At 44.2% G+C, this 24,236-nt stretch overlaps 1 protein-coding gene across 6 annotated transcripts in view; it reads left to right on the forward strand.

Annotated features, from left to right (window-relative positions):
- Positions 1-24,236, forward strand: part of SPAG9 (sperm associated antigen 9) — a 150,358-nt gene that overhangs the window by 121,057 nt on the left and 5,065 nt on the right. For 4 of the 6 annotated variants that reach the window (XM_061615999.1, XM_061616000.1, XM_061616003.1 and 1 more), the window contains 8 exons: positions 3,743-3,865; positions 11,041-11,121; positions 12,021-12,088; positions 13,029-13,177; positions 13,888-14,059; positions 14,747-14,860; positions 20,480-20,518; positions 21,586-21,762. In XM_061615999.1, coding sequence (XP_061471983.1) covers positions 3,743-3,865; positions 11,041-11,121; positions 12,021-12,088; positions 13,029-13,177; positions 13,888-14,059; positions 14,747-14,860; positions 20,480-20,518; positions 21,586-21,762 — 923 coding nt within the window. The remainder of the gene's footprint in view (positions 1-3,742; positions 3,866-11,040; positions 11,122-12,020; positions 12,089-13,028; positions 13,178-13,887; positions 14,060-14,746; positions 14,861-20,479; positions 20,519-21,585; positions 21,763-24,236) is intronic. The other 2 variants (XM_061616001.1, XM_061616002.1) reach the window with 1 other exon arrangement.

The following is a 24,236-nucleotide window of genomic DNA, read 5'->3' on the forward strand; positions in this document are numbered from 1 at the left end:
AAGGCCCTTGATCTTGTCACCACCCTCCGGGCCTCCCTATGAGTCGGAACCCAGAGGAGGGCCTTCGTAGCAGACCGTAGTGTACGACCCAGTTCATAGCGGGAGAGGCGTTCCGACAGATATCGAGGTCCCGCGCCGTATAAGGCTTTATAGGTTAGTACCAACACTTTGAATTTGGCCCGGAAGCATATTGGGAGCCAGTGCAAGCGGGCCAAGACAGGTGTTATATGGTCAGACCGCTTCGTTCTTGTTAGCAGTCTGGCCGCCGCATTTTGCACCAGCTGTAGCTTCCGAACCGTCTTCAGAGGTAGCCCTACGTAGAGCGCATTACAGTAATCCAAACATGAGGTTACCAGAGCATGTACTACTGATGTAAGGTCCTCCCTACTCAGGTAGGGACGTAGCTGGGCTACCAATCGAAGTTGGTAGAATGCATTCCGTGCCACCGCGGCTACATGAGCCTCGAGTGACAGGGAAGAGTCTAGAACGACTCCCAGACTACGAACCTGTTCCTTCTGGGGGAGTGTAACCCCATCCAGGACAGGATATGTATCCACCACCTGATTGGAAAATCCATCCACCAACAGCATCTCAGTCTTATCAGGATTGAGTCTCAGTTTGTTAGTTCTCATCCAATCCATTGTCGCATCCAGGCAACGGTTTAGCACATCGACCGCCTCACCTGCAGAAGATGAAAAGGAGAAGTAGAGTTGCGTGTCATCAGCGTACTGGTGACAACGCACTCCAAAACTCCTGATGATCGCACCCAACGGCTTCATATAGATGTTGAAAAGCATGGGAGACAAAACCGAGCCCTGCGGGACCCCACATTGGAGTACCCACGGCATTGAGCAGTGTTCCCCAAGCACTATCTTCTGGAGACGGCCCGCCAAGTAGGAGTGGAACCACTGCCACGCAATGCCTCCAACTCCCAACTCCGCAAGCCTCTCCAGAAGGATACCATGGTCGATGGTATCAAAAGCCGCTGAGAGATCAAGTAGAATCAACAGAGTTACACTCCCTCTGTCTCTCTCCCGACATAGATCATCAAACAGGGCGACCAAGGCCGTCTCAGTGCCAAAACCGGGCCTGAAACCCGATTGAAATGGATCTAGATAATCGGTTTTATCCAATAGCGCCTGGAGCTGGTCAGCAACTATTCGTTCCAAGGTCTTGCCCAAAAATGGAACATTTGCCACTGGTCTGTAGCTGCTGAAATTCTCTGGGTCCAGGGAATACTTTTTCAGGAGTGGTCTCACTGCTGCCTCCTTCAGACAGCCAGGGACCACTCCCTCTTGTAAAGAGGCATTTATCACTTCCCTGGCCCAGCCAACTGTTCCCTCCTTACCTGTTTTTATAAGCCAGGAGGGGCAAGGATCCAGTACCGAAGTGGTTGCACGTACCTGTCCAAGTGCCTTGTCCACGTCCTCGAACTGAACTGACTGAAACTCATCCAACAAAACGTGATAAGACTGTGCTCCAGACACCTCACTAGGATTATCTGCTATAAAATGAGAGTCTAGGTCCCGACGAATGCATAAGATCTTATGCTGGAAGTGCTCAGCGAATTCATTGCAGCGGGCCACCGAAGTATCTGCAGTGTCCTGAGGGCCAAGAAAAAGAAGCCCTCGGACAACTCTAAACAGCTGTATCACATCTGTTTTGTACTGAGCTCCTCAGTTTAAAATGGTGCAGAACAAGAATGTAGGATTAGGCATTAGATATAGGTCATGTTGCAACTACTTTCAAGATGTTCCAACCAACTGTTAATGAGCTGCTTGAATAGTACCTTTCGAGTTTATCAGATCATAATGCATTTTTCATAGGGAATTCTTGATGCAATTGGTGGTCAAACAAGTGTTTGTTCAGCCTTCTATTTCTAATAATAATTTTGATACATTAAGGTGACGGGTTATTTTAAGACAGAATTTGGATTCACATGTTGCAGAAAGACTGGAATTGAAAACGAACTGTTAACTTCACACACATCTGCAACTTAAAATGACTACAATGAGATGGAGTGAACATCGGAAGCTGCCTTATACTGAGTCAGACTCTTGGTCCATCTAGCTCAGTATTGTCTAAACTGACTGGCAGCAATTCTCTAGGGTTGCAGGCAGGAGTCTCTCCCAGTCCTACCTGGAGATGGCGGGGACTGAACTTAGGATCTTCTGCGTACAAGGCAGATGCTCTGCCACTGAGCTATGGCCCTGTGGTATGTGTGTGCCTTAATTAAATTACCACATTGCACACAAATGCTGTAGCCCAAGAGCCCTATTTATTTCAAAATCTGTGAGTCATTGATAGCAGAGAAGCTGCTGGAGGGATATGGGAAAGGCTCATTTAACTCTTTCTCTGCCTTATGTTTTCCCTTTGCAGGGTTTCACATGCATTTCTTTGTTTAATTCAGAGATTAAAAAATGGATCTGGCCTGAGGGCGCCCTCTGTGGTGCATTTTGACAGGTGGGCAGAGCCACCCACCTATCAATCACCTGATGTCATGATTTCCCCACCACTGATTTAATTGAATTTACCCCCACTCTTTAGTTAAAAAAGCTCTCAGAATAGCTAACAGATCAATAAATGGCAATCTCAGTGACATGATACAAAAGGAAGGAGGGAGGGAGGGAGGGAGGGAGGAGGAAAAAAGCAAACGTGGGCACTAGTTCTTAAAGTTAGTTTTCGTAGTGACCGGCTGATGTGGAAACAGTTTAGGTAGCCTGATTGAATGACCATTGCTAAGTGATGGTTGAGGGAGGGGAAGAACCCAAAGCAGCCGGTCTCTCAGCAGAGTCATTGGAATAGGTCTTCTTCCATTCATTCTCTCTCGCCTTCTCTGCAGACAAGCACACTGTAGCATGAAAACCTCAGGCAAAGAAAAGAGCTCCCTTCTCTTTTCTCCCTACTGCTTTGCTTCTCCATTACAGATTGTGCCTGCCCAAAGAGTCTTTTAAAACAAAGAAGAGGCTGTAGGACTAGACAGTTAACGTGAATTCTGCATGTAACCTATAGTTTGGCCTTTAGTAAGCATACTAGATTGCAACAGAACATTAATTTCAAAATGCTGAAAGATGAATTGTTATTATTTATTATATATATTTGTTGCTTGCTACAATTTTTTTTGTCTCAAAGTGACTTACAATTTTTTAAAGCGGCTTATATAACATTTAAAATACATCAGAGATTAAAACAAAAAACAAAAACATTGTTAACTAAAATGCTTACCCAACAGCAACAAAAAAAAGAACACATCCTACCCTACCCAACCAAAAGATGAACACCAAGATGAAACAAATGAACATGAGGTTGCATTGCTTTCAGTTTTTAGGGCTTGGCCTCCTTTATAAAAAAAAATGCAGTAAAATTTCTGGTTTCAAAAGCACGCATGTGACCAAGTAAAAGGAGAATTCCCACAGAGGAATTGTAAGCCTAACATATTTCACAGGGTGGTTATAGTGAGGAGAAGAGTGGGCTGGTGGGTTGGGTGGTGTACACTGCCCCGAGTTCTTTGGAGGAACAGGTGGGATGCAAAACTAATAACCTTTTTCATTCTAATCTTGAGAATCAGTCTGGAGTTAAGTGTCTTGACAGGCCTTGTATTAGAAAGAAACACTTCAGTGAGGGTGCTTTAGTCTGGAATTGTGTTAGAATGTGCAGACTAATTAAAAGAGTACTGAAATAAATACGGCATCTTTTGAAAACTCCTTTTTTTATTTTACCCACTTGCCTTTTTTTCTCTCAGCAACGACTCAGATTTATATAAGGATGTTGCTGTATTGCCTAATGAGCAGGATCTCGTAAGAGAAGAAGCACAGAAAATGAGCAGTCTTTTACCAACAATGTGGCTTGGAGCACAGAATGGATGGTAAAGCATGATCCTTAATTCTAAACTATTTTGATAATAGAAATGTGTTTTGTGATCAGTTCAGTTTCTCCTTTTCTAAGAGTGACAATCTTTTTCTGAAAATTAAACATCAACACTGAAATTTGCTCTGAATTACAGGTTCAGGTGAGATTTTCAAACAATATTGATGAATGACTGAGCCCCAATCTTGTCACCCAATGGTCTGCATATGTAATCAGTGATGTGAGATCCAACCAAGTAACTTAAAGCTCACACTTGAAAGAAAGAGTTAGATAAGAGGTTTTACTTGTCACAGCATGGATCCTTGTTTTAATAAGTAATGTGGAACTGCACAAATCTCTTTGCATGACTGTTTTTATTAAAAGTTGTACAGCTCACCTTTAAAAGAATGCTATTGGGGCAGCTAATAACTAAACAAAACAATCTTCAATAAAACAATAGTTATACAGAGGATTTAAAAGCAGAGCAACAGATAAAATCAATTAGTTTTTGTAAAGGGCCCAGGAAAATAGGCCTTAATCCAGCTGCTGCTGCTGCTATTTATTTATTTACATTTCACTTCCACCCTTCCTCCCCAAAAAGCCCAATGACCTTACCTGGGGAGGGCATTCCATAAATGGGGCACTTGGAAGCACCCAGAAAAGGACCTCCAGCAACAATCTTAATGAATGGAGACTTGTTTTTAAGCTGTATAGGCCTGGTAATGCATTGGGTGCACATGCATCCAGCAAAGCCTTCACTAGCATCCCCTCTCCCCCTCCAAGAGTCCTCAGTAGAAGGCTTTTTTCAAGCTTAATTGCAATGGGGAAGGGGTTATTTTGGGGGATTACAGTTGGGGAGAGAAGGATTAACTCTTCCCTAGCTGTGACACACACCCCTATTGAAAATGCCCCCCCCCCACAATTAGGCTTGAAAGAACTCTGCTATTGGGTACATCACCCCTCCTCTGCTGCAATTAGACTTGAAAATTGGCTCCAATAGAAAGTCTTCTTCAAGTCTAATTGTTTGCAGGGAAGTGGGTGTTGATCTTTTATGAAGGTAACACAACTACCACTCAATTAGGTATGAAAAAAGCTAAAACTTTTTTTCCAGCCTAATTGCTGGTGGCAGGGACTGCAGTGCATGTGGTGCCCACAACAGTTTCTCAAGTTCTCAAATGTGCCCAGTGCCCCCAAAAGGTTGGTGGCCTCAGTATAGGGCTTTACAGGTAAACACTAGGATTTTGAATTAAACAATCCATTAGGTACTTAAAAGCAAGATAAGACTTCTGAATAGGGCATTAGCTGTCGGAAGGCAGAGCTGGGGTCCCAATCCCGGGGAGCTGGATCCCGGAGAGTTGGGAGAAGAGTATTCGGATGGATGGCAGAGGGAAGGGGGAGGAACTTCCCCCCTTTGGAGCGAAGACGAAACAGAGGAACTGCCAATGATAAGGTCGCTTAGCAACGGGGAGCCTGAGCCCTCCCTGGACATTCTCACGCCTCCCCCTCTTTCAGGCTCAGAGCAAGAGGGGGAAGAGGGAGGGCTGCTCACAGCCGAAAAGCGGGGAGGCAGTTTACCATCAGCCCCTCCCCTATCCCCCATCCTGGAATCGGAAACTTCAGAAGAGGAGGGGGTGATGCTTCCCCCCTCACCGCGCACACGCAGACAGCTGAAAAGACAGGAGAGAAGGGGGGGAAGGCGGGCAGTACCTGAGGGGCAGTTAAGGAGGAGCGAAAGATTGCGCGCCCGTTTGGCCCCTTCTTAAAGAACAGGCGGGAAGAAGTCCCTTGCTCTGTCAACTTTCTCCCAATGCCGCAGGACCTGTATCCCTGTATCCCTGGATTCATGAGAAAACGCAGTCTTTGTTTGGACATTACCCTAATAAAACACGAATTAACTACAATCGTTGGTCTGGTTCCTGAGTCACATCCTGGGCCTGACAGCTTGACAGAGCCACCTAAATCACCCTCAACGCTCTCTTCACTTGACTGGGACAAGATGTCAAAGGGAGCAGCGGGGGGGGACGAACCCCACTTCTGAGACGGAAGAAGTGGAACTCCTGAGGACTAAGGTAGCTGATTTGCAGACGGATGTTCAAGCCCTGCTAGCAGCAGTCAAGGCGCTGAAGACAGATAATCAAACCTTGAAGGCCACGATAGACCAGATGCGAACAGCCCCTCCAGCTGCCGTAGTAAAGGTTCCCATTGGATTGCCCCCAAAATACGCGGGACAAAGTGATCAGTTGGCAACCTTCGTGGCTCAATGTGAGTTATATCTGGATGTCAGGCACACAGAATTTCCAGACGATGGGGCTAAAGTAGCTTTCGTGATTAGCCTCCTGGAGGGAGAAGCTGCAAAATGGGTGACTCCGTATCTCGTGAGAAAGGATACTGTCTTAGGAAGGTACAGAGGATTTATACAGGAGATGACCGAGATGTTTCAAGACCCGCAAAGGGCTGAAACAGTAGTGCGGCAACTAGGCGCTCTGAAGCAAGCTAAAGGGACTGTTTCCGAGTACACTAACGCTTTTAAAATTCTGTCCCAGGAAACTGGTTACAATGACGCCGCCCTGATGTTTATGTACCGGAGTGGATTAAATGCTGAAATCCTGGATGAGTTGGCCAGGACCTCCCCCCCTGCTGACCTACCAGGGCTCATCCGGCTATGCCTACAGATAGATCACCGGATGGAAGGAAGGCGCCTGGAAAGGAAGCAGGAGGTCCCGAGATACTCAGCCTCGGCATCCCGCAACAAGACCCTTCCCACTACAGGGATGGCAGGTAATGCAACTGAGGGACAGGGAGGGCTAGGCCAAGACTGTCGGAAGAAGAAAAGGAAAGACGACGCCGGGAACGTTTATGCTTTTATTGTTCAGAGCCGGGCCATGTGGCCAGAGACTGTGGACTGAAAGGGGGGAAAGCCGAGCCACCGGGAAACTAGAACACCCAGTCCACGTGCAGGCCGGTGGACTGGGGGCAGCGTTGTATAAAGGCCCCCCAACGATCCAACCTCCCTCAAAGGGGGTGTTGGTCTTGCCTATTCGGATTACAACTTCCAGAGGAGTGGTGTTTAATTCCACTGCCTTAATTGACAGTGGAGCCTCCACAAATTTTATTGATGCAAAGTTAGTCAAGTGTCATGGAATTTCCCGGTGGAAACTGGACGCTCCCCTAGCTGTGGAGACTATCGATGGGAGACCCCTGAAGTCAGGAGGGGTGACACAAGCCACGGAGGAAGTGAAACTTCAAATCCCTGGGCACGAAGAGTTCATTTCGCTATACGTGTCAGATCTCTCGAACTTTGAGGTGATTCTGGGAATGCCCTGGCTAGCAAAGCATGAACCCAAAATAAGTTGGAAGGAGGCGGTGGTGTGGTTCACCTCACAGTATTGCCAGGAGAACTGTCAACCTGAAGGAATCAAGAACACCTTAGCGGGGGCAGTGCAAGAGATCGAGCAAGTGACCCTGCCGCCAAAGTATGAAGAATTCAAAGATGTGTTTGATGAAAAAGAGGCAGAGACTTTACCCCCCCACCGCCCTTACGACTGTGCGATTGATCTAGTGCCAGGAGCCAGCATCCCATCAGGGAGAATCTACTCTCTCACAGAGAATGAGAGGGAGGCCCTGAAGGAATTCCTGGATAAAAACCTGAGGCGAGGATTCATACGCCCCTCACAATCCCCTGCTAGAGCGCCACTATTGTTTGTGAAAAAGAAGGGGGGAACTCAGACCCTGTAACGACTATCGCGCATTGAACCAGATCACCATCCCCAACAGCTACCCGCTGCCCCTGATCTCAGAGTTGCTGGACCGACTGCGCTCTGCAAAAATCTTCACGAAGTTGGATTTGAGAGGAGCGTACAATCTGATCAGAATGAAGGAGGGAGATGAATGGAAAACAGGATTCTTGACCGCTTACAGACAGTATGAATACCTGGTCATGCCGTTCGGGCTTTGTGGATGTCCAGGAATTTTTCAAAAATTCATGAACGACGTGTTTAGAGACTTGTTGGACACGTATGTAATCTGTTACTTAGATGATATCCTGGTGTTCTCAAAGAACCAGGAAGACCACGACCAGCATGTGAAGACGGTGTTGAAGAGACTGAGAGAAAATCACCTGTATGCTAAATTAGAGAAATGTGGATTTGACCTCAAGTCTCTAGACTTCCTTGGATATCGAATCTCAGCGGAAGGCGTGGAGATGGACCCAAGGGAAAGTAAGCTGCATATTGGACTGGGGCCAACCTGTCACCAAAAAGGATGTACAATGGTTTTTGGGGTTTGCCAATTATTACAGAAAGTTCATTCCAGGGTTTTCCAAATTAACAGCTCCTCTGACTGACTGTTTAAGGGGGAAGAAGAAGTTTCAATGGACAGAGAACGCCACCGAGGCCTTTGAGGAGCTGAAGAGAAGGTTTGCTACTGAGCCCATTCTGCGCTTTGCTGATCCGAACCGCCCTTTCGTAGTGGAAGCAGATGCTTCAGATTTTGCCATCGGGGGGGTCCTGCTACAATTAGACCAAGAAGGGAAGGAGCTGCACCCCTGTGCGTACTTCTCTCGGAAGTTAAAGCCTGCAGAGAAGAACTACACAGTTTGGGAGAAGGAGCTGCTGGCCATCAAGGACTCTTTTGAAAACTGGAGACAATACCTAGAGGGGACCTCTCATCGAATTGAAGTGCGCTCCGACCACAAGAATCTTGAAAGCCTCCAAACCGCCAGAAAGCTGAACCAGAGACAGATAAGATGGTCCCAGTTCTTCACTAGGTTTAACTTCCAGATTACTTACCATGCCCAAGCCAAAAACCAGAGAGCGGATGCCTTATCCAGACAGCCACAATACAAAGAAAGTGAATCCGAGGACCAGCCTCAGTACGTAATCCCGCCAGAGAAATTAACGTTGGGAGTATGCCAGCCTTCATGGGAAGAGGAACTCAAAAAGGCACAACAAGAAGATGCAGACCTGCTAAAATATCAGCAGGAGACGGGACAAGGTCAAGACTCAGAAGTAACCTTTCACTGGAGAAATGGACTGTTATGGTTCAAAACCGCCAGATATGTGCCAGAAGGGGAATTAAGGCTCAGAATCCTACGCCAGTGTCATGATTCCATCACAGCGGGACACTTTGGGATTTACAAGACCATTCAGAACGTGGCCAAGGACTTCTGGTGGCCTAAAATGCGTCGGGATATTGAGAGTTATGTAAAGTCCTGCTCTGTCTGTCTGCGGACAAAAACACAAACAGGGACACCAGCAGGACTGTTACAACCGTTGCCTGTCCCACACGAACCCTGGAAGGACCTCTCCATGGATTTTATAACTGATCTACCCAAGTCCCAAGGAATGACAGCCATCTTAGTAGTGGTGGATCTTCTTACCAAAATGGCACACTTTCTTCATTGTGCAGGGGCCTTAGAGGCTAAAGAAACGGCCAAGTTATTCATAAAAGAAGTCTACCGGCTGCATGGATTGCCAAACAGCGTAGTCTCAGACCGAGGAACTCAGTTCACAGCCAAATTTTGGAGAGCAATGTGGAAACAGTTGCAGACGGAATTAAAACTCTCCTCCGCCCATCACCCCCAGACAGATGGGCAGACGGAACGCTTGAACGCCGTTTTGGAAAGATATTTACGAAGTTATGTGTCCTATCAACAGACTGACTGGGTATCATATTTGCATTTTGCAGAGTTCGCCTACAACAATTCTCTGCACTCCAGCACTCAACAAACCCCGTTCTTCGCTAATTATGGATTCCATCCTAAAGTCTTTCCAAGCAGCTCAGAAGGAATGCTGGTACCGGCAGCTGAGAACTTCCTTAAGGAATTGCAAGCGGCGCAACAGACACTGAAACAGCAGTTAAACGAAGCCAAAACGGAGTACAAGCGAGTTGCTGACCTGCACAGGAAGGAGCCCCCCCCTTCAACCGGGAGACCAGGTATGACTGTCCACCCGCTTCCTCCAGATGCCGGGCAAATGTAGAAAATTACAAGACAAGAGGGTGGGTCCTTTCGAAATAGAAACTCAAATCAATCCCGTGGCGTACCGACTGAAGCTGCCTGACACGTTTAAAATACATCCTGTGTTCCATCGATCCCTCTTAACGAAAGCCGCCCCTCCCAGTGAGTTACGGCCGGAGGAACCTCCCGGAGCTCCACTCCTGGTAAATGAGCAGCTTGAGTTTGAAGTTGAGGAGATCTTAGATTCCAGGATCAGACGCCACAAGCTGCAGTACTTGATTCACTGGAAAGGCTATGGGGTGGCTGACAGATCATGGGAAGATGCAGCTGATGTGCATGCTCCAGAATTGGTAAAACTTTTCCATCAACGTTTTCCCCACCGTCCCAAGCCAGACAAGGGGAGGGGGGCACAGCCTGGGAGGGGGGATGGTGTCGGAAGGCAGAGCTGGGGTCCCAATCCCGGGGAGCTGGATCCCGGAGAGTTGGGAGAAGAGTATTCGGATGGATGGCAGAGGGAAGGGGGAGGAACTTCCCCCCTTTGGAGCGAAGACGAAACAGAGGAACTGCCAGTGATAAGGTCGCTTAGCAACGGGGAGCCTGAGCCCTCCCTGGACATTCTCACGCCTCCCCCTCTTTCAGGCTCAGAGCAAGAGGGGGAAGAGGGAGGGCTGCTCACAGCTGAAAAGCGGGGAGGCAGTTTACCATCAGCCCCTCCCCTATCCCCCATCCTGGAATCGGAAACTTCAGAAGAGGAGGGGGTGATACTTCCCCCCTCACCGCGCACACGCAGATAGCTGAAAAGACAGGAGAGAAGGCGGGCAGTACCTGAGGGGCAGTTAAGGAGGAGCGAAAGATTGCGCGCCCGTTTGGCCCCTTCTTAAAGAACAGGCGGGAAGAAGTCCCTTGCTCTGTCAACTTTCTCCCAATGCCGCAGGACCTGTATCCCTGTATTGATTCATGAGAAAACACAGTCTTTGTTTGGACATTACCCTAATAAAACACGAATTAACTACAATCGTTGGTCTGGTTCCTGAGTCACATCCTGGGCCTGACATTAGCAAAGCTGAACAGAATCAAGCTACTGAGATAACCTAATGTAGTCTGGGCAAAGCAGTTAATGTGATTTTACTGCTATGATTTGTTTTAAGCTAACAGCTTTAAATGATACTGCCATTTGTAAGTGCTAACACGGATTTTGGGATATTGGATTTTTAATAAATTTGACTTTATCGTTGCAGCTTATATGTTCATTCTTCAGTGGCTCAGTGGAGAAAATGTGTTCATGCAATTAAACTTAAAGATTCTATACTCAGTATAGTGTAAGTTGCTATAAAATTTGTATTTCCATAATGACATTCACATTTCCTTAAATTAAGACAGTTAGCTGAGAAGAAAATAAGTAAGCTAAAAACTATTTTATGTGAAATGCTGGTTCAGCAAAGTTTTTAGGGGGGGGTAGAGAATGATGAGTTGGAATTATCAGCACGGAAATCAAAAGGGATGCATTTGTTTTTAATCATAAAGCTGTCATGAGGCTCCGTCTAAAGATGTTCACAGCTGAGATGTTATACCTACTGTAAGCTAGGAGGGGAAAGTGTGCGAGCAAATTCTCACACAGCCCTTAAGTAATATTGCCAGTTCAGCAGGATAGTCTGTGGGCAAAGAGAGCTTCTTGCATAGATCTCCTCCCATCACAAGCACCAAATGTTTCTGTGGGAGACTCCCTCCTCATACCAGTCCCAGGGTATGTTCTGAGTGGTCTTACATTGCATGTGCATGTTGTTTGAATTTTGTTTCTTGAACTCCTACAATGGTGTAAAATGTACCATAGTTTAAGCTTTGGAAAGCAGGAGCTTTCGTAGGGGTCAAGTGTGTTGTCTTACAAAATTGGAAGTTCAAAACACCTCTCCTGCTGTGAAATAGTGGACTGGGGTTCTTTTGGGCTTGGTTAATATAAAAAATCATTTCTTAAAAGACACTGAATAAATTTGATTCAGTATTATAACCATTTCTAGATATGCTAATTGCTGTCACAATCTCAGTAGAGTCCTATGTATATGAAGCTTAGACAGATGGCATGCATTGATCACCTGAAGTGGGAAGAGGGTGTCAACCTATAGTGATTGTGTGTAGTGTCAAGAGAGTTTAGTGAGCACAGCGGTCCACTTCTGTGCTCCCAGTTCCCTCACAATATGTTTTGCCTTTTTCTCCTATCTAGACATGTAAAAGGAATAGTATTAGTTGCACTAGCGGATGGAACTTTAGCAATATTTCACAGAGGTGTAGGTAAGCATTCTACTGAGACACCCTAGAACTGTCACTTATTTATGTATATATCTGATCTCTTTCTAAAATGTTTATTGCAGGCCTTGCTTGCTTTCAGAGATTGTCTACTCAATGGGAAATCTTGTAATTCTTCAGATAATATTGACCAAAACTTGAAGTCCTTTTTTCTGTCTCCAAGCAGTGTATAATATAATCTTATTCCCTCACGAAGAGGTCTGTGTTTAGATGCTGCTCATCAAGAATGTTCACTTTCCTCTTCCCGTTCATCTTCGTTCTCCATTAAAATATACAGATCCATTACATGCTTCATATTTGCAGTCTTTTGAATAGCTTGGTGCTGTGTTTACTGCTATAATGTACATGGGGGATAAATGGGTGGAGACTCATTGACCTGTTAGCAGCATCCTTTTTAAGAGTTGTTGCACCATAAAGCATGTTGAGGATACCCGAATGTAGAGACATCTCCTTTAATTGTTTTTAAATATACCCGGACTATTGCCTTCCAAGTCAGTGTCTCATGGTCTTTAAACATAGCTATTCACTGTTCTGTGGGTGGTGCTGCTGCTATTTTGATATCCAAGCAGTTGAGTGTCAATAATAAATGCACCACTTAACTAAAAACAGCATTCCTTGAATGTAAGCCATGTGTTTCTTTCCCCTTCCTGAATTTGGTGCTCTCCAGATGTTTTGCACTACAACTCCTATCAGCCCCAGCCAGCATGGCCAACAGTCAGGAAAGATAGGAGTTGTGGTCTGAAATCCAGAGAGCACCAGGTTGGCAAAGGCTGCTTTATGTAATTATGGATTTGATTTATTCTTTATGTCATTATGGATTTGCCTGACAGAAAAAAAATAGAAATGTAGTAACATATATTTCTAGTCAAGTACACAGAATAACATTTGCAGACAAGTTCTTCTCACCCCTCCTTTTTTTTTGAAGATGGACAATGGGACTTGACAAACTATCACCTTCTAGATTTGGGCCGACCTCACCATTCAATCCGGTGTATGACTGTGGTACATGATAAAGTTTGGTGCGGCTACAGAAACAAAATCTATGTAGTCCAGCCAAAAGCCATGAAAATAGAGGCAAGTTTAAAACCAACATTTCATCAAACTGGGTTAATTAAAATGCTTCTGTTCTCTCTGGCCTTATTTAAATTTCAAGGGAAGACACTGCCAGGTACTTGTCTAGCTAAGCCTAAGCATGTAGTGGAGACAGTAGCATATTGCTTCCTTGTTTATGTGGTCTTGAGGCTGGCTGATGAAAGTAAAAGGAGGCAGGAAATGTCTGGCAGCTGAGTTATTCAGAGTTTGGAAAAGTTACTTTTTTGAAAACTCCCATCAGCCCAATCCAGTGGCCATGCTGGCTGGGGCTGATGGGAGTTGTAGTTAAAAAAAGTAACTTTTCCAAGCTCTGATTTTGACACATTTGCTTGCTTTAGAGGATGACCAAGCCCCAAAGTTCCTACCACAATCCCCTTTTGAAGTCATACAAACTAAATTTCTGAGAGCCATATTTGGAGTCCAGAGTTGTGTGCCCAACATAATCTTGTGGTTAGAGGTGGGCAAATTTCTGTAAAGGGCCCATGCATGAGTAAATAAGAATCACAAGGTCAGTAAAATAACAGATATTGGGACACTGATTTGTACTAACCAAAGAGCCATTACTGACTCTCTTCAGTGTTATGGAGGAAAAACATTTTTAAATGAACTTACATTGCATTTTAATGAAGGCTAGTAGGCATGGGAAAAGTATTTTATTATGAAGTCTTTAATCAAGGTATAATTTATTTTAGAAATCATTTGATGCACATCCAAGGAAGGAGAGCCAAGTGAGACAACTGGCCTGGGTGGGAGATGGAGTGTGGGTGTCAATTCGTTTAGATTCCACACTCCGCCTTTATCATGCACACACTTACCAACATCTACAAGATGTCGACATTGAGCCCTATGTAAGCAAAATGTTAGGTAAGTCATTGGCCTTGAATCAACAGGTCTCCTTTTACAGATGAAAAGAATTATGTGATGGATAGTGTTGTTGGTTTAAACACCTTATGAATTATTTATAGTAATGACATGTAGTGCTATTTGTAAAGGCTGACATTTATGGGCAGTATCCAACTAACTCGTTGAGTCAGTGCAAAGATTTTTGCTTGTCTGCACAGTTACATGTGAGTATTGTGCATCTACCGACTAGGCTCCAGGGATTCAATATCAGTGCCAGCCTCACCTCTAATGACAGAAACATAAAATCTCAAACTTTGATTTTGAGGCTGGAGAACATAGAAAGTTGCCTTATACCAAGTCAGGCCATTAGTTCTTCTAGCTCAGTATTGTCATTGTCATTGGCTGTCCAGGTTTTCAGACAGGATTGTTTTCCAGCCCCACCTGGAGATGCAGGGATTGAACCTGGATCTTTTGTATGCAAAGCATGGTCTCTGCTATTGTGCTATGTGGGGGCATCCTATTTTCAAATCAGGAGCTAACAAACGGGATTTAAAGAGCCACAGTCTTTAAAATGGCAAGAGTTTTCAAATCTTCCTTTTGTTTCTTTATAAAACATGGAGTTGGGAGTAAAGTCAAGTTTAAAATGTGATAATTTTTTATAGATATTTATCTTTTAATTTCTAATGAATACTGCTGTGTTTGTTTCAGGTACTGGAAAATTGGGGTTTTCATTTGTGAGAATTACAGCTCTTATGGTATCCTGTAATCGGTTGTGGGTTGGGACAGGCAATGGTGTCATCATCTCCATTCCATTAACAGAAAGTAAGTACAATAAAAATGGATTAAACAAGAGCACCAGCAATTTTATACCAAATAAAAACTCTAGTGTAGGACAGTGTTTGGTGTTCTCCAGCAATTTTCCCCAGGTAGCATGCCATCAGGTAGATTATGGTGCCACCGGGTGTCTGATGGCAGGGAGTGCACAGGAGTTGAGATTTCAGCTGCTTCTTCCAGTTGTCTTCCCGGTCCATTCCTGCCTTTCGTCCAAGACAGATCTCCTTTTAGCCTTAGCTCAGTTTCTTTCTTCATGAGTGTTTTTTGGCTGTGTGTGTGTTGCTTATTACCTCCTTGTCTTCCTATGGTTGCTCCTAAAAGAAATAAAATAAAAAATAAATCCTTCATGTTACCTTCCCTATCTGTGACTTCTACAAATGTGTACCCTTTTTTCCTGGCCTGGAGAACAGGCTTTGTTCCTCCAGAGGCTCATAGCTGTGGCCTCTTTATTCCCCCCCCACCTTCCTTCCCCCTCTGTAGCGGCTATTCTTTGCTGGCTTCACTTTTTGTTTGTTCACCTAGGCGGCCTGCTCAGCTGAGGCTTGCAGCTGCAGCCTCCAGGTTTTCCTCCTTCTCCCTTCTCAGCTGCTCACTTGAGTCTCCTGGCAGTGGTGCCGGGTGCTGGCCCTTGCTTGTTAGTGGTCACATTTGTCTCCTCCAGAGCTCACGCCTGCGGCTCTGGCTGCCCTCTGTTGTCTGTGGTCACCCGAGTGGCATTGTTGGCAGTTACCAGGGGGGTGGCTTAGGTGTGGCTCCAGGCCATTTTGGTGGCCGGCCTATGCATGGCCTTAAGGGCCCCTCCTTTTTTGCATTACCGGACCTCGTGGCCACAGCTTTGGTGTTGAACATCAAGGGGGTGCGACTTCTGCATACCTCTAGCAGCCATGAGGCCCCCAGATTTTCTCACTTCTTCTCCTCGGCTGTTATCTTTCCTGCCTTTTTTCTCTGCTACCATTTTGTTTTGTGTTTTGCCCTTTTTTGCTGCTTCTGTCTCCCGTCCGCCATTTTGTGGCTCCTTTTCCTCACCTTTTTTTCTTCTTCATTTGGCCCTCATAATTCACTTTCTGACTTATTCTTGTCTTTTTCTGCTTTTCCCTTCCTCCTCTCAGATGCAAGCAGGGAGTAAGGTATTTGGCTACAATGACTCCTTATTTGTTTAAAGCCTGACTGCTCCCCTCTACTGTGTGCATGTCTTTCTGGCCTACTTTTGTGTGTGCTGATTTCAATATCCTGCACCCCTCTATCGTGTGTGTGATCAAATTTTTGGGTACCGCACCCCTCTACTGTGTGCATACATACCATGGCTGCTCCAACTACATCTGTGACTACGGATGCAGACCACAGTGCTGTGCAACAACAAGCAGCCTTGCAGCTATTGTGCTCTCAGCCCCCATCAGGTTCCAAGGCATCCAAGCACAAAGCATCCAAGCATGCAATCTCCAGAAGCATTAAGAAGTCTTTTATTGGCAAGGCAAAGCAGGCCCACTACATCATCACCTCAACGTGTTTCACCAGCTGCAATGCCAATTCAGGCCCTTTGAGGTGGATCTCTTTGCCTCAAGTCAGAACACCCAGCTGCCCTGGTTCTTCACAAGGTACTGTCAGGTGGGTACCAAAGCAGTCAAGGTGCTCCTGGCTCCCTGGCTGATCAGATTGATCTACGCTTTCCCTCTTGTGTCTCTGCAAGGATGGATTCTCCAAAAGCTCCCATCAGGAATGGGCCCAGGTAGTCCTTCTAGCATCCTATTGGCTATGCCATCCTTGGTTCTTGGACCTATTAATCCTATCAGTCTTGGATCCATGGGCACTCCCTTCAAGGCCAGATCAACTGTCACAGGGTCCCATCTGGCACCCAGATCCCAGCTGGTTGAGACTGACAGCATGGGTGTTGAGCAGCATCAACTGAGTCACTTTGGGCTCTCTCAACCGTCTTTGATACCATCCTGGCCATGGTACAACAGGTTCTTTATTTCCTCCATGAAGGATTAAAGATGGGGCTGAAACCTAATACCTTCCACTGGCAGGTTTCAGGCATTTCCTCCATTCTGTCAGCCAGACCAGATCAGTTTTCTTTTGGTGGCCATCCTCTGGTCAATCAGTTCCTGAAAGGAGTGTCACTTCTCTTGCCACTTGTCTTGATTTCCCACCTGGAGTCTTCAGAAGATCCTGCAAGCTTTACAACGTCCTCCATTCAATCCATTTGGGTCTGTGCTCCTACATATCCTTTCATTCAGTGTTCCTCTTCTGGTAGCCATCACCTCAGCCCAGATGGTATCGGAGTTGAGGGCTCTCTCCATCGCCCATCATTTGTGTGTTTTTCATAAGGACTCTGTTTTACACACTGATCCTTTGTTTTGACCTAAGACAGCTTCCTTCCATAGCAGCCAGGGCATTATCTTGCTTTCCTTTTGTCCCAATCCAGTTCGTCCCTTTGAAAAGGCCTGGCATTCTCTCGATGTTCGCAGGACTGTCAAAGTTTACATCACTAGGAGCTGAGACATTCGGTCAACCAAACAGATGTTTGTTTCCTTTCACCCAGGGACTTCAAGAAAGTGTGTCTTAAGTTCAACTCTGCCCTGTTGACTGAGGGCCTGCATTATGCTGGCCTACAAGTCCCTGAAGATCCTGGTGCCTTGTGCCATTACTGCTCATTCTACAAGGTCAGGGGCCACTAAGGGGCATTAGTTGCAAATACAGCCAATTGTGGACATCTGCAGGGCTCCTGTATGGTCTACTGTATGGTTACTTGTTCATTAGACATTATAAAGTGGATCGTTACGCCTCTGTTGATGCTTCCTTTGAGAGGCATGTGCTACAGCAGGTTGCATCTCCTCGCTCAGCAGACTGAATGGCCCCCCTACTAGGATTGCTTTGGTATATTTCACCTGATGGCATGCTTCCTGGGGAAAATGGACCGTTGGTCTCACCTCAAAGGTGGTTTTCCCATGTGTCATGCCATCAGGGCCCTCCCTGTTTGGGAGCTACCTATGTCTTTCTGCTTATCTTACCTCTAGTTTCTCAAGTTCAGTATAATTGTCAATTTTGCAGTGCTTAGATTTTCTCTGTTAATGCTAAGACTGGGGATTTTTAATGTAATGCGAGTCAAGACTCTGATGCCAGCTGCTCCTTTTCTGATGTTTTCTGGTTCATGAGTGTACAGAATAGATCTGATGTCTCTCTTGTCCAGAATGGATTGGGGTGAAGACTGGAAGGAGCAGCTGAAATCTTGACCCTTGTGCATTCCTGCCTTCGGTCACCAGGCTGCGCCATAATCCACCTGATAGTATGATACCTGGAAAAACCACTTTTCAGGTGAGACCAGCAGTCTGGTTTCAGGTTAGTCCTGTTCTGGAATCTTCACAGGGACTCTTCTGACTGGCAGCTTCACATAATAAGATAACAGCAACCATGTTAGAGATTTGTATTCAGAAATTCAAGCAGATAGGGGTGTAAGAATATAGAAAGGTGAGAGAGCTTAGGAACATTTATAGTGAGAGATTCAAGAACTTGCTGCCCGATCCTATGCATATTTACTTGGAAAATAAAGTGCCACTGAGTTCAGTGGATTTGCTCCCTACATAAGTGTATAACTACATTCACACCATACATTTATTCCACTAGTTTTCCACTTTAAGCAAGCATGGCTTCCCCCAAAGAATCCTGGGAAGTGTAATTTGTAAAAGGTGCTGAGAGTTGTTGGGAGACCTCTCTTCCTCTTGCAGAGCTACAACTGTCAAAGTGGTTTAACAGTCAGTCCCTCTTCTCAGGGAACTCTGAGAATTGTAGCTCTATGAGGGGAATAAGGGTCTCCTAACAACTCTCAGCACCTTTCACAAACTACCCTTCCCAGGATTCTTTTGGGAAAGACGTGCCTGTTAGTGGAATAATAGTGGAATAAATGTACGGTGTGAATGCGGTCTATGTGTAGAATTACAGCTTTAGTTTACAACAATCAGGGCCCATGCAGAATTTCAATTTTTTGTGTGAATTAGATAGTTGAGTGACACATGAACAGAAGACATGTGGTACTAAATGAGTCATTAGAAAGCAAATCAGGGTTTTTTTTACTTAATAGCAAATGGGGGGCTTATCTAACAACAATGTGCCTCACCTCTTCCCACTACTTCAGTCATTTCTCCACCTTCAGTAGCCCCAACTGTAGCTCCTTTCCTCCTCCTTCCCTGTCTAGTCTGCAATTCCTGATAGATCCTGCAGGTGACTACTTTATCCTCTCTGGCTGTCACAATCCTACCCAGCACGTGACTGGAGAAACAGGCATAGAGAGGTGGCTGCTTCTCTTCTGAGGTCATGAACGCTTGGGACAACTTGATTCTATTTTGATTAGTTTCTTTAACTGCCTGAAATGCACATGTGATTTAAGGAAATGGTTATAAAGTACTATTTTGTTTTAATACCCAGCCCACTTCATCCATAAATCCTTGCCCAAAAACTCTCTGCTTGGGACTTCCATTTTTGAATACTTATTTAATCATATTTAAATATCTACAGATTTTCTGTCATGATGCTGAGAATACATACTTTTCTAGTATCTTTTGCAATACTGGCATGATGGCGGAGTCGACTCTTGTGGATTGTCATAGTATATTTTGCTAATGATGAATTTGTTCATATTTGCTTTGAATGCCCACATGCATTGATTTTCATACTGTACCATTGCATTGATCATCCATTAAATGTCTGGTTTTATGTTGCATATGTGTATTCAGTAAAAACAAATGCTTCAAATCATAACAGATTTTTAAATGGTGAAAATGCTCCTGAAAAAAGCTAGATTCACTTTAGGCAAGCTTCTTCCTCTTTCCCATCTTTTAAAGAAATATTCTCTGCATTTTGAAGAATCTTATAAGGATGGGAAAGAGGAATTGGGATTTTTGCATATGCTTCTAGGATTCTCTATAAATGGGCAAGAATTTATAGAAATAGCCAAGTTGTGCAGATATCCCTATCACCACCTGTTGTAGCAACAGTGCTCACAATTCTGTAGGAGACAAGGTGTTGGTGTGTCCCTCTAGAAGACGTTCTAATGATTGTGATGATAATGTTTGTGACATTGTCATCTAGAAAGCATCAGTAACCGAGCATAGCATCATATGACTAGGTAAGTATGAGGGTGGTGGAGGCAGGAAATTCTAGATAACAGCCACCCCTTTACTCAAAATAATGTCCACTGTTGTGCATAATAGCAGTGAGCTTCATGCAAACTGGGTACTCTAGTCCTGCTTATCGGCACACAAACTAGGATTTGAGAAATAGGCTGATGGACTTTTTTTTCTGGAGGAGGAGATGGCAGCTTGATTCCTGACAATTTTGAGAGTGTCCCTTCTTAAAGAAAAGAGAGAAAGGGGAAATGGTTTGCCAGTATGTCACAAAATGAAGGTATTGCTACTTCCTTTGGCCACTGAAGCTAAAACTTTTAACAAGAAAGATGTTTGTTTATATTCATCTGATTGCATCTTCTGTAGTTAGGAGCTAATATATAAAGCTCTTTCTTATCAAATACCAGACCACAAGTAGTGGGTTCTCATTAATCCTTCTCCTCTGCTGTCACACCTATCCATTTTCCCCTTTCCTCCTTTCTTACTTTAGCTGTAATCCTCCACCAGGGACGTTTACTGGGGCTGAGGGGTAAGTGCTGATCCCAAACAAAAAAAGTTCTATATTCTCAGGCTTCTCTAATAGCCACTTTGAGGCTGTTTCCCATTTCTCTAAAATTTGCTCCCCACTTTTTGTATGTTCCTAAACCGTTTTTTCACTTGCAGTTACCCGCATTGCAGTTTTTATGTTTGCTAAATGACCACCAAATCTGCTGAGCAGTTTAATGCCTTCATGTTTTGTTGCAGCTGAACTTTTCATGCCAGCTTGTTTTTTTCCAGCACCATTTGTGATAATACCATAACCATATAACTGTCATTAATCCACATCATATTTCTGTTATTACAAATCACATTTCTTTCCCTCTTCTGATGTTGTTGTGAGTGGAGATAGTTTTGTGTGTCTAGCATACAAAATTGCAAGAAGATTTGTAGTTTTCAAGATCCCTTTGTGGAAGTGAAATGAAGGACTTGAAATATAGCCATTTATTCTCTTTTTCCCCTCCCCACCCTTCTGAACTCTTGGCTTTAAGAGATCTAAGAACCATAATTGTCAATAAATGTTTTCTTAAAAAGGAGAATCCTGTGGCATTTTAAAGGCAGGCTAAATTTTTTGGAGCAAAAGCTCTTGTGGGACCTGTTCATTAAAACCAATGTCACAATAGATATGTTAGCCTTTAAAGTGCCAGAGAACCCTGGAGTGTTTGCTGCAACAGATTTAACATGGTTACCTTGGAATTCCTTTTTTAAAAATCATATATTAGAATTATATATTTTATTGATATGCTCAGTTAGTGTTTTCACTATGGAAATAGCTGACCTACATACTTTCTTGTGAACATAGATTTTTTTATTTTGAAAATGTACAATTATGCTAGACTAGCAAGCTACTCCCTTTTTTCCTAAGGTACTTCAAATAACTAAGCATGCTGTTTTTATTGCTTTCTAGCTCTGTCTTGAATTGGCATTTTCTTGCCCTTTCTGTTTAATTTATCTAAGTTGGCTTTAGTTTCTAGATTGGTACCATGAGGTTACTTGATAAATAATCATATTTGCAACTGTCAACTTCAACTGGAAAATATTTTCTGTCTCTCTTTATAGCTAACAAAGCAGCAATGGGTTCTGGCAATCGTCCAGGCAGTGTCATACGTGTATATGGTGATGAAAACAGTGATAAAGTGACACCTGGAACCTTCATACCTTATTGTTCAATGGCACATGCACAGCTTTGTTTCCATGGGCATCGCGATGCTGTTAAATTCTTCGTTGCAGTACCTGGTAAGCTTTTGTGTAACATTTCTACTCAGTTTTCAGTTTTATACAGTTTTGTGCTGAATGTGAAATTCCTGGGTGATAACTCACACAGAGCCAACAAGACTCACCCTTCTTCTCACTCCTGCAGCACCCATGCCGCTCCAGTCTCCTCCAGAGGGTCCCCCAAACCTCTGGAACAGATTATGGCAGGCCAGGGGCTACTTGGGGGAGAAAAGGAAGGGAAAGTCCATTGCGCAAATTGGCTGGCACTGTTAGATGTCAGTCAAGAAGCACTACTCTGCTGAATGTATTTATAACATTCTTGAAAGATTCTTCATAACTGATTTAGGTAAAAAATACAAGAATAATTTGCCTTTGCTTCAGCAGCTGCCTGAAATTGGTAACATACTCTTATGCTGAAACAAAGGGAACTATCTGAAATGAACAACAGGGCTAGCAAATTATGTTAGTGGAGAGACATTTCCTAGCTACATTTCATTAATGCAATGGTTCCCAAACTTTTTTTCTCCATGGACCACCTGAAAATTTCTTAGGGTCTTGGTGGATCACTTAATGATTTCTTTTTTGCCTATTGTAGCAATTACAATGCACTATGCAAGATGCTATATGATTTTAATTGTATTTTTATTGTTTTTTTATTTCTTTTATATTGTATTTTCTTGTATTACAACTTACATTGTGTAGAATTAAAATTGTAATACAATGAAATACAATACAAGAAATAAAAGCAATAAAAATACAGTAAAGATCAATACTAATATTTAATGCAATGGATGTGCTGTCTCCAGCCACAAACCTACAGACATGCCATGGACCATCTGATTGAAGCTCCCAGACTGCTGATGGTCCACGGACCACAGTTTGGGAACCCCTGCATTAATGTATTATTCTGTACTGATTGCCTTGTCACTGGAACATTGTTTTCAAACCAGCCACAGCACTCTCTGGTGATAGGATGAAATGTTTGTTTCCATAATTACTAACTTGAAACCGTTTGATCCTGTGAAATCTTTATTTCATAATCCTTGCTACGTCTTCTGCAGTCTGAAAAGTTATATTTTTGCTTTCTGTCCTATGGGTTGTGTCCAACAATGGACTTCCTTTTAGCACAAGGTCTTCCACCTGTGCAGCAGGCCTCTCTCTCCCTCTCCTCACGCTGCTCCTGCATCCCTCACACATCTGCTCTGGAGGGTTGGGGGAATCCCCAGAACACATTGGGGGGCACGAGAGGAGGTCCCATTGCACAGGCAGGAGTCCTTGCTCTAACAGGATTACTTCATTGGATACAGCCCACAATGTAGGGATTTCTGCCCAGTGCTTCTCCCTTCTGTTGGGTTTTCTCTCTTCGCTTTACTACCTCCATCCCTTTTCCAAACTGGATATTTAAATCAACTTCTATCTTGCACTTCAAATGGAGTGCTATTTAGAACAGTGTGCTATATCAGTTCTTTTACTGACTATGGTACTTTCACTTAAGTCTACATTGGAATAACACAAGACACACAGGTTAGAGAGTTCTGGGATTGGCTGGCAAATGTGTGGTTACATTTAGGGAAGAGTCATTTACATTTTAAGTGTGAATGGGGTGGCTGGATGATTCTGGAAAGGCTTTTTCTGGAGCATAGCTTCAAGAAAGACAAAGGAGGCAAAAGAAGTGGCTTTTAACATGCTGGTGGAGGGAGGGCACTTCCGGGCTTAGCCCCCACCCAGAGGGCTGGATGGTGAGCTCTGTGTATGCAGCCCAGCATCTTGAGTCTCCTTCTACCAAAAGCACTATGGCACATGACAAGCTTCCCTGAACTTCAGAAGGGACATCAGAGGAACATGAAATGCTGTTGCCAGGAAAAGGAGAAATCCTCGGTTGCATGTGCACAAGCCATGTACATCTTTTTTATTGTCACCACGGGGAACATGGAAGAAAGCACAGAGGTGGAAGTCTGAGAAGACATGAGGGACCAAAGGCAGAAGAATTTAGGTAGTAGGAAAGCGTGAGCCAGTTATGATAGCATGGAAAGGAGAGACAGGATTAGAGAAGATGTTGGAGTACTTTGAATATGAGCTGGAAACTTGAAGCTGATGTTGATAGTGGAAGCTTATGTAGAGTTTTGGAAATAGGAATTTCATTATCATTGTAACCAGTGAATTTAACATAGCTATTCTGAATCAATGGAAAGGCCAGCTAGGAGGAGATTACCGGAGTCTATACAAGACATGACTAGAGTATTGGCAAGAGTTTCAGTTTCATCACCTCATATGTGAAGACAAAGTATAGTCAGTTGGTTCAACAAAATGGTCTGACTGCTGAACCAATTGCACCAGCAAGCTATAATTCAAAGCACTATTAATCGTTCTTAGCCCTCTTTGAATCCCAGCCATCAGTACTGTCCCCAAGTATTGTATTAATACTCGGGGGAAAGAGAAATTTCTTAACCAATTTTGCTGAACCTCTCCCTTCTTAGTTTTAGTTTTAACTGTGC

Source organism: Rhineura floridana, chromosome 3 (genome assembly GCF_030035675.1).
Source record: "Rhineura floridana isolate rRhiFlo1 chromosome 3, rRhiFlo1.hap2, whole genome shotgun sequence".
Lineage (NCBI taxonomy): Eukaryota > Metazoa > Chordata > Lepidosauria > Squamata > Rhineuridae > Rhineura > Rhineura floridana.